General features: G+C 31.8%; 1 protein-coding gene and 1 pseudogene across 2 annotated transcripts; both read left to right on the forward strand.

The window, feature by feature from the left end:
- The first annotated feature begins 11645 nt into the window (after positions 1-11645).
- On the forward strand, positions 11646-12521 carry LOC149886068 (uncharacterized). The gene has a single exon (XM_090094314.1). The coding sequence runs from the start codon at positions 11646-11648 to the stop codon at positions 12519-12521; it is 876 nt and encodes a 291-aa protein (XP_089950440.1).
- A 370-nt stretch (positions 12522-12891) lies between these two features.
- Positions 12892-13948, forward strand: LOC149886069 (uncharacterized; annotated as a pseudogene). The gene is made up of 3 exons (XR_016453926.1): positions 12892-13231; positions 13323-13689; positions 13773-13948. The product of XR_016453926.1 is annotated as an uncharacterized LOC149886069 (transcript).
- Positions 13949-14158: the final 210 nt, after the last annotated feature.

Genomic DNA, 14158 nt, shown 5'->3' on the forward strand with positions numbered 1-14158 from the left:
AACAATGATTCTATCCTTTGAAAACTGCTCCCTCCTTTGGTTCTTTTACAATTTTTCCATAAAATGAAGTTATAAGTAAACTGGATGATATATATCAGTTTTATGTGGTTTCTAATTTCTTTTACTCTGGTAGACACTATTTTCTCTGCAACTCTGTAAAATGTGGAACTTTAACAAAAGAATTCTGATACGGAACCACCGACCTATAGTACTATTAACCAGTACTGTATGTTACTGGTGCCCTCTTCTACTCAGGTTTTTTTGATATTTCCTTAACTCGAGCTTTTTGTTTAACATTTCGTTTTTCATATCTTCCAGAAGAGTTTTTTTTCCTTCAGTTTCATCTAATCCTTTATAGATCAACTTTAGGAGTGAAAACTGAAATTTTATAGATCAATTTTTAGAGTACTTTAAAACTGAAATTTTATTGATCAAATTAAAGAGTGACTTCAGAGGAAACGGGCGATTTCAGAAAGATTCAAAGCGAAACTCAAACTCGGTGGACAATTGAATACAGTTCCTTTGCATAATCATCGTTTAGAAGCTCAATTTTTTCATTGAATAGTATGTTTTCTTATCAAAGAAAACAGCCGAACTTCCTGTACGAATTCGTTTTATTCAAATTTGTTGGGTAGAGTTTGTCAAGGTTTCGCATGCTTAAATTAATCAATTGCAGAGCCGAAGCCTCTAATAGAAGAAGAACCATGTAGATTATAAAAACCTGCTTTTTTAATCGTGTTTTTGTATACGCAGTTAGCCTATGATTAGATCTAATCCTTTATAGATCTAATCATAGACTAACTGCATATAAAAGCCTAGAGAGCCTAGATTTAAGAATTACATATAAAAGCGAGCAAATAGATTATAAAAACCTGCTTTTTTAATCGTGTTTTTGTTGGCTTAAAACAAAAGTAACGAGAAAAAAAGTTCGGTATATCCTTAAATTTAAAATTTCTTATAAATTTGTGAATTAGTTTTGAATTTACATCTAGTATTTAATCTCATAGTGCTAATTATCGTTAGTCACTTTTTTTTTCGGGATATGTGATTCACCTTTTGTTGTGATACTCGGGGCAAATTACTTCAATTGACCCCGCCCCCATTCCTCTCGGCGACCCTGGCTTCACAAATTACTTTTAAGATTGTTTTTGTCATGGATAAAACAACCTTAAAAGCTTGGTTTCCAATAGTTGCAGAAATATCGTATAACAATCGTGCAACATTTGTTTGATTTGTTGTGCGGTAAATTGTTGTACAACTCAATGTTTTTATTGAATTGAATTAGTGCAAAAATCTTTCAAAAAAACAGTGGAAACAAACAAAAAATGGCCGTTTTAAAAAAAAGTATCATTTTAAATTATCGACTTTTTGTTACACTTTTAATTTTAAGACACCGAAAAATCGTAAAAAAAAGAAAGCATATGTTTTGGGTCAGAGAACTATTTAAAAAACGCGTTAAGCAAGGTGCGTTTAGTTCTTTGGTGCAAGAAATGATGCTATTTGATAGGGAACTTTTTTATCGATACTTAAGAATGTCTCCTAACAGATTTAAACACCTTTTGTCATTAATCGGATCTTCAAATTTTTTAGAAAATCCGAAACTTGTTGTGCTATACGGGAAGATCTCAAATAAATATTTCCCAGCGCCCAAAAGACATAAAAGAATGGCAAAATGTAATTAAAGAGTTTAATATGAATCGGAACTTTCCACAATGTATACGAGCTTTTGATGGAAAGCATGTACGTATTGAGGCTCCTGCAAAATTAGGTTCTTCTTTTTACAACTACAAAGGATTTTGCAGCATGATTTTATTAGCCATTTGTGATACCAAATATTGTTTTACAATGGTTAACATTGGGGCTTATGGAAGGGATAATAATGCTGCCATTTTAAAAGCAAGCACATTTGGTAGAGCATATAATAAGAGAAATTTTCATTTACCAGAAATGTCTGAAATCGATCCTAAAGTTCCACCAGTCCTTGTCACGGCGATCTTCTATTTGACTTATTAAGTAAATTTTTCGAGATCATCCGTGTTTTATCATTCGGTCTTATTTTTATAAGATTTTTCATTCCGTAATTTCAAGGCCTACATAAACAGGCCGCGACAGCTCATTTTCCGTAAAATTAGCGAAGGCCGACTTTTTTACGGTTAAAATTATTTTTTATCCTTGCTTTTGTAAACAAGCTGCAGAATCAAATAAAGAGCTTCAGAAGGACAAAAAAAAATTTTCATTAAATTTCGGAAGAAAATGTTGTGGGAATTTTTTTTTCGTTTATAAATAAGTTAATTACAATAAAAATTTAAAGAGTTTAGCTAAAAATGACTAAATCTCATTTTCATAAACTATATGTTTATTTTAGCTGTTTAACACTTGTGATACAAATAATAATTTTTTTGATAAAAACAAACAAATATGCTAACTTTATTTTATTAAAATTATTTTGACTATGTATTGAAAACTTTGGTACTGGTCCACCATGTTCATATGATATTAAAGATATATTTTTTTCTTTTTCGACAAAATAAAATTTTTATTCACAGTTATTTATCATTGACTTCAAATTTTTTACAATTGAATTAAATTGAATAGAATCCATTTTTTTTGAAGTTTTCGAACTCATCAGGTAAACTATTCTTTCATAGCACATTAACCCAGTGGCATCTCGTTTTCTAGACACTATTGGAATATAAGACACTGGTATACCTTTAAAGACTGACGGAGGATGCACTGGAACAAAACTACCACCTTTGACTTTAATTCTGCATCTTTAGGCTAGTGCTGAGCACAAATTCGCTTATAATCTGTAAACACAAAGTTTTCATTTGGAAGTTTTTAATCCATAACTCGCGATCCTCGGATTCACAGACAAAGACATACCAGTTTTATCTTCCCATGTTTTAAAACGCATTCAAACATTGGCTAACCATTTCCTGACTCTAGATACTCCAATATTCACTACACTGTCCCATAATAACTTTTTCATCTAAACAAGAAGAACTATTAATTACTATTAGTTAATTAATTCCAGTTATACTATTACAGCTCGAAGAACTACTTATTTTATCTTCACTTACTTTGAAATTATAGAAAATAATTTCATTTTTGTAAACTTCGTTTACGATTTGAGTTTGATCATTTTCTGGCGATATCAAACATTCACTTCATATTAAAGAAAGAAACAGTAAAAACACCTAGTTTTATAAAACGAAACAAAATACAGAAAGAAATTATTTCTTTTTTTATTTAAACAAAATACAGACACGCAACTATTTCTTTAAAGTTAAATAATTTTGCAGACCTGGAATCTTGCGACGCATTCGGCTAAAAGTTCTAAAAAAAGAGTGATTTTTCAAATAGAAAATTCTCCATAACAAAAATAACAAACCTTTCTCTTTTTTCTTTTCTTGATAAAACAGGTCCTATTCTTCCTAATTGTCAAAAAAAAATTAAAATCCCTTTGTTCCTTAGTGCGTATTTTTAAATGCCCCCGAACGTCGATTATCTGCCCCCAAACGTCGGTAATCTTAAAAGTGCATTTTATTTGCATGATTTTGTCAAAACAACATTTTTTTTTTGAAAACAAAAGAACAACGTTCTGATTGTATAGCGCACAAGTTTATGTTTACAAAGTAAGGTGAATTGTATATAAAGTAAGGTGAATTGTATATAACATTATAAATAGGTTACATGGAGTTGTTTCACTATTTGGTAATTTCCAGATCCACGGATATTAGGAAAATCTATATACGAAAGATCGCCGTGTGTTGGAGATGATATATTTGCACTTAAACCATGGTTAATGAAACCATACCTAGGTAAAAATCTTATCGTTCAGCAAAGAGTTTTTAATTATAGCCTATCAAGAGCACGGAGAACAATTGAAAATAGCTTTGGAAATTTAGCTGCTAGATGGAGAATTTACAAGTCTCCAATTAAAGCAAAACCTTTGAAAGAGGAAAATATAATAAAGGCTACTGTCTATCTTCACAACTATAGTTGTGATATAATATGCTCCATCTGTTAAACTCAAATATATTTGAGTTTAACAGATGGAGCATATTATATCCCTATTGCTTTTGTTGATTTTGAAATTAATTCAGAAATTGTTATTCAAGGATTTTGGAAAAAAGAGTTACAAGATCAAGCATGTTTGCTTTATTTCTCGAAATCAAAGAGTAATAGATCTTCATTTGATGCAATTGCAATAAGAAATACTTTTAAAGATTATTTTAACTCATGCGAAGGAAGCCTTTCTTGGCAATTGGACAATGTTCAATTATGTAGCCACAATCCAGTTAATAACTAAAGTATATATGTATACTTAAATAAACTTTCTTTTAAATGACAATATAATATATATTTAACAAAGCAATACTTTTTTGTTTTTTTAAACTTTAGATATGCCCCAATAGTTACTTAAAAGTTAATAAATGAAGTATATTATACTTCCGTGATTTTATTTAAAATGTGCAGTTTTTCACATCAATTGGTTAAACAAAATAGTAAGCTAGACTGTAATATTTACAATATTTATTAACATTAAAAGGTTAAACAGAGAGGCTAGATTGTTTCACCTTTATCTGGAAACTCTAATTTGAAAAGAAGTGCTTGTATTTGAACTTTAGCCAAAGCTTTGGAATAGTTGTTTAATCGCTTTAGCTGTGGAATTAATGATTTCATGAACAAATAATCTTCATCCTGCTCTTCTTCCTACGGATTTAATATTGGAGTTAATTATTTCTAATGTTTTCACTAAAGTTTTGTCAAGTAAATCATTACAATCTAATATTTTTCTTTTAGTTTTATTGTTAGTGCGAATTGTTGGTTCACTTGATTCTACTTGCACACAAGAATTTATATAATCGTTTTTTTCAGTCACATCTTCAGATAAATGATCATTTAGCCCCTTGTTCAATGGATGATGAATATTTTCTACTTGCTCACAAACCACCTCAACGTTTTCCTCCTAATTCGTTGTTTCTAATCTGGAATTAGAAGGTGAAAAAATATTCGATGTTGTTTTACGATGTTCTATAAAAGTATTTAGCCAATCGAGCTGAAGAAACTGAGGTGGAACTGAATTCCTTCCACAACCTGATGGAATACAGGGCGCGACAAATCGTTTTTTTTTTTAATGGACGTTGACATTCGCATCTTAAATTATTGACGAACGTCTAATTTAAGAGATACATATCAAATAAGGAAGTTTTATATTCAATTAAATTTTTATTCTAGTTTATAAGTTTTTGGATATATCAAAGATGCTTATTGAGTTTAATCAATTGTCATATTTTCAAAACAATTTTTCACGCAAGTGCGCGCAAATAATTGGTTATTAATATGCCATGATTGTAAACTGTTATCCAATAATACAAAACTTTTTTTTTCAATTTAGCTCGTTAAACTTAATTACTCATAAAATATACGTATAAACGTGAAGAAATTAAAATAAACGGAGCTAAACAAATAAATCGCAAAATGACGTCTCATTAATAGTTATATATTAATTTTTATACTTATAAAAATGGATTAAGAATGTCTAGAACTTTTTAATTTATGGCCTTCCAAATGTCTAATACCAACTGCTGCGTCAATCCACTTCTCCCAAGATGGCGGCGGAATTAACGAATGGTGATATGAAAATTAAGAAATTGACGATAATCAAGTTTTATTTCTTAAGCTCAAATATTGATAAATATATAAGTTTCTAATAAAAATCTAGTTTTTTTTGTTAAACATAAGATTTTTTTCATAAAAATAACGGAATATTACATATTTACATAAATTTCAAATATACAAATATTTTTTTATTTAACAAAACATATTCTTACAATAAGTTGTTCTATATTAACTTTCTATTTTTCGTTTTTTAGAATAAAAATAATTAAATAAAAATTCTCAGTAAAACTAAGTACAAGTTTTAATTTTAATTTGCTAAAATTTAGTTTGTTTAATGATAGTGAAGAAAAAGTATTTGTTTGGTTGTGCAGAAATCTCAAATTTCAAATACCGTGGTGTCACCTAACAAAGTCCTATGCGTTAAGAAAGTCCTAATTTAAGAAATAACAAATTTCGAATATATAAAATAAACATTTAGAAAAAAAATTAAGTTATTTTAACTAACTAGATATCTAGTTAAAATAGCTAAGTTATTTTCCCCAAATGTTTATTTTATATATACGAAATTTGTCATTTCTTAAATTAGAACTTTCTTAAAGCATAGGACTTTGTTAGGTCACACCATGGTAGTTAGCATTTGTTATATAATTTATGTACCTTTTAGTTCTGAACTACCCAATGCTGTGTGCTAGAAGGTTGATAACACAACAGCATGGTAGGCAGCTGATTTTTTTTTTAAGATAAAATAATTTTTAGGCATTAGTTTATCAGATAGGCACTACAAAATTATAAATGCTGCATGAACTATTAGCTGAGCGCTGTGGTTACACATAACTCAACTTCCTTCTAGAGTTATTATATATATATATATATATATATATATATATATATATATATATATATATATATATATATATATATATATACAGTACTGTGAATAAGTTTTAGCACATCTTAAGTTTATAATTATTTTTGATTTTATCGTAAAAATATGAAGGACCAATGAAGTAAAAAAAAATCAGGTTCATAAACACATACAGAATTGGACAAAACATTTGCAACCAAATAATGCTAATTTAGTTTCTTTATATAAAAGTGCTGCATTTTTTCAATTTAGAGAAATAACTATGTAACTGTTTAGAGACAAAGTTCTTCAAGTTTTATTCATCACAAAGCTCATTATTTGTACACGAAAATTAATAACTTAATCAAAAGTATTAAAAAAAGTTAATTTCCTTCTCGACAAAACAAGTGCAACTCGACAAAATGTTGACCAAGCTGTATTTCGCTATCAATATTTCGTGGCGAATCCTTTGTTGTCGATCACAGCCTTGCATCTTCGAGGCATAGATTCGATCAGGTGATCAATGAAACTTTGTGGAAACGCTTCCCAGGCCTTTTGGATTTGTTCAAACAGTTGATCCTTATTACGAACACCTTCACGATTAATTCTGCGGTTGACGATCTCCCACAGGTTCTCGATAGGGTTGAGATCCGGAGATTGAGGCGGCCAATCCATCACCGATAGGTGGTTGTCTTGAAATCACTGCTTGACTACTTTTGCTGTGTGTTTCGGATCGTTGTCTTGCTGAAAAACCCATTTTATTGGCATATTCCATTCAGCATAAGGTAACATAACATCTTTCAGGATATTTTTATACAGCTATTCACGAAAGTTTAAACGATTGCAGAATTTTTATCAAGTATGTTTGGTTTTTGCTAAATAAAGAAAAACTGTAAAATGATATCGACTTAATTTTTTTTATTTATTAAAGAAAAAGTAATTAGCTTTAAAATGAATATGAACATGTTATAAAAATTTTAATATTTAATTAGAAAAAAGCTATTACAAAAAATCTTATCGGAAAAATAAGAAGCACAAAAGTTTAAACGAATTGCAACATTCGAACAAAAAATGAAAAAAAAAGCGCAATTAATATTTGAAGTGTCCTCCTTTGTTTTTATAGCAAAGATAAACTCGTTTATGCATTGATTCAACTAACTTCATGCACATCACGCGAGGTACCTTCAGCCAGTACTCATTCAAAAGTTGCTTTAAATGCTGAGTTGATTGAATTTCATGGTATGTCAGTTGATTGTCGATCCAAGACCAAATATTTTCGATTGGGTTGAGATCTGGTGATCTAGGGCACCAGAGCATCACATTGAACTTTTTTTTCAAAAAATATTCTTTGATTGAGTGTGCTGTATGAGCTGAAGCCCCGTCTTGTTGAAAGATGAATTGCTTGCTTCTGCCATACAAGTGTCTGATTGATGGAACTAAACACGTTTCCAATGTGTTCTTTTAGGTGTATTGATTAATTCAGCCTTCATACAGCTCACAGAAGCCTATACCTTTGTGAGAAAAACATCCCCAGATGCCAACCGAACCTCCACTGCCTTGTCGACGATGTTGCAAAAACCTGTCTGAATATTTCTCAGTTGCAAATCTTTTGACATAGATTCTTCCCTTGCGGTTTACAACTTGAAAGTTAGCTTCATCACTCCAAATAACTTTTGCCCACTGTTCTACAAACCAGTCCAGCCTTTCTTTGGACCACACTCGTCGTTTACGTTTATCCGTGATTAAAAGAATAGGTTTTTTAGCAGCTATGTACGTTCCAATACCTTTGTCCGACAATGTTCGTCTCACGAGCTCTCTGCTAACTTTTGGATTATTTTTTGACTCATTGAAGATTTGTGCTAGCTTTTTGTAGCTGAGCCTGGGGTTTTCTCTGCTCATTCTGAATATACCATTTTTGTCACGGTTGCTGAGTTTGGATGGTCTTCCAGTACGCGGCATGTTGGAGACGTCCTTGGTAAGTTCTCAGGTTTTGATGGTTTTTCTAGCGCAATATTCAGAAATGTTAAGTACTTTGCCTATTTGAACGTTTGTGTGATTTTTTGTCCGCGCCATACCAATAACATGCCATTTGATGTCACTAGAAACTGATTTTCGACCCATTTGCACGCAATTGAAATTAATTTGAAATTCACAATATTTTAAGTTGATTTTTAATGAATTAAAAGCTGCCTGATGATGGTGTGATGAATTTTTTTATTGAAAAACTACTCAATTATTTGCTAATTAATTGATAAATTCGCTGCGAAAAAAGTTTCGCAGCCGATTTATCAATTAATTAGCAAATAATTGATCCTAAATAAAATCGTTTAAACTTTTGTGAAACCTCTTAATTTGTATCACCTACCTTTTAATGAAATTTCTGAGTAAACGGTAATGAGTCAAAACCTACTTTTTTTTATTCTATTAACAAACAACCTATTTACCAAATTGGAAAAATAATTATTTTGATATCTATTTCCGTTAGATTTTTATTCAAGAAAAACCGAAGATTAGATTTGAAAATTCTGCAATCGTATAAACTTTCGTGAATAGCTGTACATGAAACGGTCCATTATTCCATCGTTTCGATGTATTGCACCTAGACCTTTAGCAGAAAAACACCCCCAGACCATTACATTGCCTCCACCATGCTTCACGGTCTTATGGCAGTAACGTAAATCAAGGCGTTTTCCGGCAGGTCGATGTACACGGCAAATGCCATCGCTCCCAATGATGTTGAACTTCGATTCATCACTGAACTGGACAGTTCGCCATTTCTGCGCATTCCAGTCAATATGAGATGTAGCAAACAGGAGTCTTTTCTTCTGGTTTTTTAGTGAAATCAGCGGTTTCTTTGCAGGGCGTCAAGAAAACAATCCGGCTTCAACTTCACGTCGTCTGATTGCTCGGTCCGATACAGGCAGCTCTAATTGCTTTTTTATCTCGACTGATGATATCCAGGGATCCTTCTTGACGGATCTGACGATCATAGAATCCTCTCTAGAAGTGGTGGAACGCGGTCTTCCACCTTTGTTATCTGCAGCCAACTTCCTTGTAGAACGATATTTGGAACATAGTCTTGATACGGTCCATTTTTTCACGCGATATTTATCACAAATACCTTTTTGTGACATTCCACTTACGTAATCGCCAATAATTTTCTTTCTTAGTTCCAATCCAAGACTGTCGGGAGCCATTTTTGCACTTGAAGTCATAAAAATAATAAAAATAAATAATCACGCTTCTCAAGGCTTACCGTGTTACATTTACCTTGTGATGATACAATAATGCTCTGTGGAACACAACGTCTTGGTTGGATGTGGACTGTATTGATGTAATGAAACACTTGTTGTATTTCACTTCTTGTATTGATGTTCTTCGATAAAACACTTTGATAAAACTCACTTCGATAAACTGTCTTGATAATACTGACTGATTGACTTCCATTTATTGACTGAATTACATGTCGATTTTCATGTCTCTTATATAGTAAAATGAACCTGTGTGAACCTGTTATGGAAGATTCTAGATGCTTCTTTTCGATGCTTCTGGAAGCTTCTGGATGCGTCTGGATGCTTCTGAATGTTTCTGGATATTTCTGGATGCTACTGGATGCTTCCAGATGCTTCTTCTGGAAACTTCTGGAAGCTTCTGCATGCTTCTGGAAACTTCTGGATACTTCCTTTAATTATTAAAAAACTTCCGTGACGTTGACACGGACCAGACTTAAGAAAATGAAACAAACCAAAAAAGTTGCACTTGTTTTTTCCGCTGCAAAATGGCACTTGTCAACGAAATTCTGCCTGTGTGCTGTCACCTGTCAGCTGATTGCTCATGTCATGGCATGCTATGACTCCAGACTCCTGAACTGTTTGCTGTGGTAGTATAGTTTGTTTCGTTTTTAAGATATGTAAAATTAGGAACACTTTTTAGCATTGTTCGATGTTGGTTGCAAATGTTTTGTCCAATACTGTAGGTTATAAACAAAAATATCTAGAATTAATTTGATAAAATATAATACAAAAAGAAAGAACAATTAATACTTCGTATGTCCGCCTTTTGCGTTGATCACAGAAGTGAATCTCCTGGGAATCGATTCATATAAATTTGCAATGAAATTTTGTAGAATGTTGTCCCACTCTCTTTTTAATATTCGAAAACATTCTTCTACATTTTTGGGGTTATATTCATCCTTTTTTTTATCCAAATAATCCCAAACATGTTCAATAATGTTCAAATCTGGACTTTGAGGAGGCCAGTTCATTACTTTGAGGACTCCCTCCTCACACATGTCCTGTAAATATTATTTGGCCACTCGAGAACAATGTTTGGGATCATTGTCTTACTGTAGAATGAAAGTATTACCAATTAGTCTCATTCCAGATGGTATTGCATGATGTCTTAAAATTTCTTTATACTGTTCTCCTGTCAGTTTGCCATCAATTCTGATTAAATCACCTACTCCAGATGATGAAATACAACCCCAAACTAAAACAGAACCTCCCCCATGCTTGATTGTTGGATATAGACAATCAGGGCGATAAGCCTCTCCTACCCTTCTTCTTACATACTGTCGTGTTCTACTAACGGGTGATGCGGAAGTTATCGGACAAATCCTAATTTCATTATTTGAGCATAATAATTAGTTTTTGTGGTTTTATGCGTAGGCATAAACGTTCTATAAAATATAAACTTTATTATTTGAAACACAATTATCTAAAATGAGGTTAAATGCAGCTTAACGAGAATCTTTTCGAAAGCGACTAAAAATGTTTTTTGTAAGTCACATGTTGGCCAGAGTGCATTGATGAGTCATATTACAGATATTTTAGTTGACGAATCAAAACTAGATATATCCGGACTTGAATGCACTTATAAAATCGCAATGCAAAATGGTATGAATGAGGAAGAGTTAATCAGACTTGGTAATACAGATGCTTTCAAAAATATTGAATGTGCCATATTAACCTATACGGAAAAGAAGTCATATGAATCACGCACTGCAAAACTTTGGATCTTGTACATATACTATATTAGTATCATAAAGGAATTTTTAGTTGCAGAGAGAACTTGTAACTGGTACTTGCATCTTCAAACAATCTCAAAAATGCTAAACTTATTTGCCGCATCAGGGCATTCAAACTATGCCAAATGCTCCAGGTTATATTAACAAGAAATGCAATTTTCAGAAACGAATCCATGGTTACATCAACAATTTTTAGATGGTCGTCACGCAGTGCGCCAATCTGAAAGGTATTGGGCTGGCCTATCTTCTGATCTTGTAAGAGAACAGACCCTAATACGGTCTTTAAAATGCAATGGTGGTTTAACTAGAGGTAGAGGATTTGATGAAAATGTACGCAACCTATGGACAATGAGCATCTGTTATTCTGTAAGTGTTCATGAAGCAATGCATAAATTATCTGGATTTGACATCGGAGTTACGGAAAGCAATAAAAAAATGGGTATTAAAAGATTAATATGTGATTATGAACACTGTGAGTTGTTTTATGACTGGTATTCTGTAAGAAATCCATTCAATACTGTCGATAGAAATCTATATTCATTATCTACGGGTTTTGTGTCAGTCAATGGTGAAGATCTTGTCAATTGTGACGAGGCTGAGAGCATAGGTGTTCGTCTACAAACATTTCTCAACGGCCTTAAGTTCAATGAAGCAAAGTTTAAAAAGAAGAATACATTTTTTTCTTTAGATGTTTTGACCAATAGCGTAAAACTAGACAAACAAACTGATTGTTGTGTCGATCCAACACTCCTTTTTAATAGACTTGCAGCAATTGCAGAAAGAGAGGATGACGTTGAACTATATTTTGATTATGAGCTTACTCATCTCCCACAATCATTATTTAAAAATAGCCTAATGCTGAAAGCAAACAAATCATCTTTGCGCAAAGTGATTCTTCCTGACGACGAAATTAAAGTAAGTACAAATGTCAGTTTGTGCAAATATGTCCTTGATGAAATGAAATCCAAATATGTCCATCTTCCTTACTCCACAGAGTTCTTTGGAACAAAGGCATTAGGTTTGTAGAAATTGTTGAGACCTACATCAGCTATATAAGAACAAATTATGCCACCACTTATATTATATTTGTTGGTTATGATAAGAAATCTTCAATTAAATCTAATCAGAAGAAATCAGAAGAAAATGCAAAGGTTCTTCTCAAAATCTTGTTAAAAGAAAAAATAATCAGGTTCCGTACTCACAAGAGCGTTTTCTATCGAATTCACACAACAAGGCACAATTAATTTTACTTTTGTCAGATTACCTTAAACGAGATGGATATGAAGTATATATTTGCAAAGTGGATACTGACACGAAAATTGTCTCTAAATCGTTGGAAGTTGCAAAGGAAATTTCACCATGCATTGTTGTTGCTGATGATACTGATATAGCAGTTATGCTAATGTTTCATTGGAAAGATGAATTAAATGAGATTTTTTTTATCAAGAAAGAAAGAAAAAACTCTGGAGTATTAAAGACGCTCAATCTCGAGTAACGGAATTTAAAGAACATCTGTTATTTGTTCACGCATGGTCAGGATGTGACTCGACATCTTCAATACTTGGAAAAGGAAAACCTAGTTTTTTAAAATTACTGCAAAAATCCAATAATATACAATCAGTATCTGAAATTCTTTCGGATTACTAGGCAAACAAAAAAGAAGTTGGAGAATCTGCAGTAAGGGCTTTCATTGAACTTTTTGGTGGAAATGTAGAATCTTCGTTAAGGAAAATGCGGTTGGTATTTGAAAGTTTAGTTATAATTTTGTGGATTTAAGTCACTCATTTAGATTTAGAAAGTGTCATATTTTCATAGTATTTTTCTTAGGTATTTAAAATATAAACAAATGGTTTGTGAAGGAATTATTAAGCCAGAAAAGTTACCACCCACAGACAGTGCTGCTTACTTTCATAGTCTTAGAGTTCACCTACAAGTTGTTGAATGGAAAATGCTAGATGAATCTTTCAACTTGGATCCTAAAGAATGGGGATGGAAGTTAGATAATGGTTGTCTTCTTCCAATACCAACAGACAAAGATGTGGCACCACCCAATATATTAAAAGTGATTCGCTGCGATTGTAAAACTTCGTCAAGAAATATGTGCGAAACTAATATGTGTTCTTGCAGGAAAAACGGATTAAAATGCATGACTGCATGCGGTGGCTGTCATGGGCAAGACTGCAGTAATAAAACGGTAAATTTTATTTTTTAAATGTACACAAAATCTTCTTTAAATATTTTTGTTTTTTTTGGAATACAAATATTTTGCATTTTTAGGATTTTGAAATTGAAGAAGATTCAAGTGATGAAATTGAAAACGAGAGAAATTTATTTGATGATTTGTTTTGAGAAAAGTAAGATATCGGACATCTAATTTTAAAGAAATTTGCATTCAAGTCTTAAAGTTATTTTAAAAGAATATATTATTTACTAATTTTTTCCCATTTAAAATTGCGCACAAACAAAAGTTATATTATTATGTTTTGAAAACAAAAAGTATAACATTTTAACAATTTTACACTTTTCAAACGTAAATAACATAAAAAAAAATTGTTTTCAAGTAATAGTTCTAATATAAATATTGATCAGCATAAAATTTTCGATCCAACGATATAAAGTTTATGATATTTTGGTGCTGTCAAAATTGCCCCTTTTTTGTACCC

This window comes from Hydra viridissima, unplaced genomic scaffold (genome assembly GCF_058129835.1).
Source record: "Hydra viridissima isolate aposymbiotic clone 2 unplaced genomic scaffold, HvirCarnegie_v1 scaffold_7, whole genome shotgun sequence".
Lineage (NCBI taxonomy): Eukaryota > Metazoa > Cnidaria > Hydrozoa > Anthoathecata > Hydridae > Hydra > Hydra viridissima.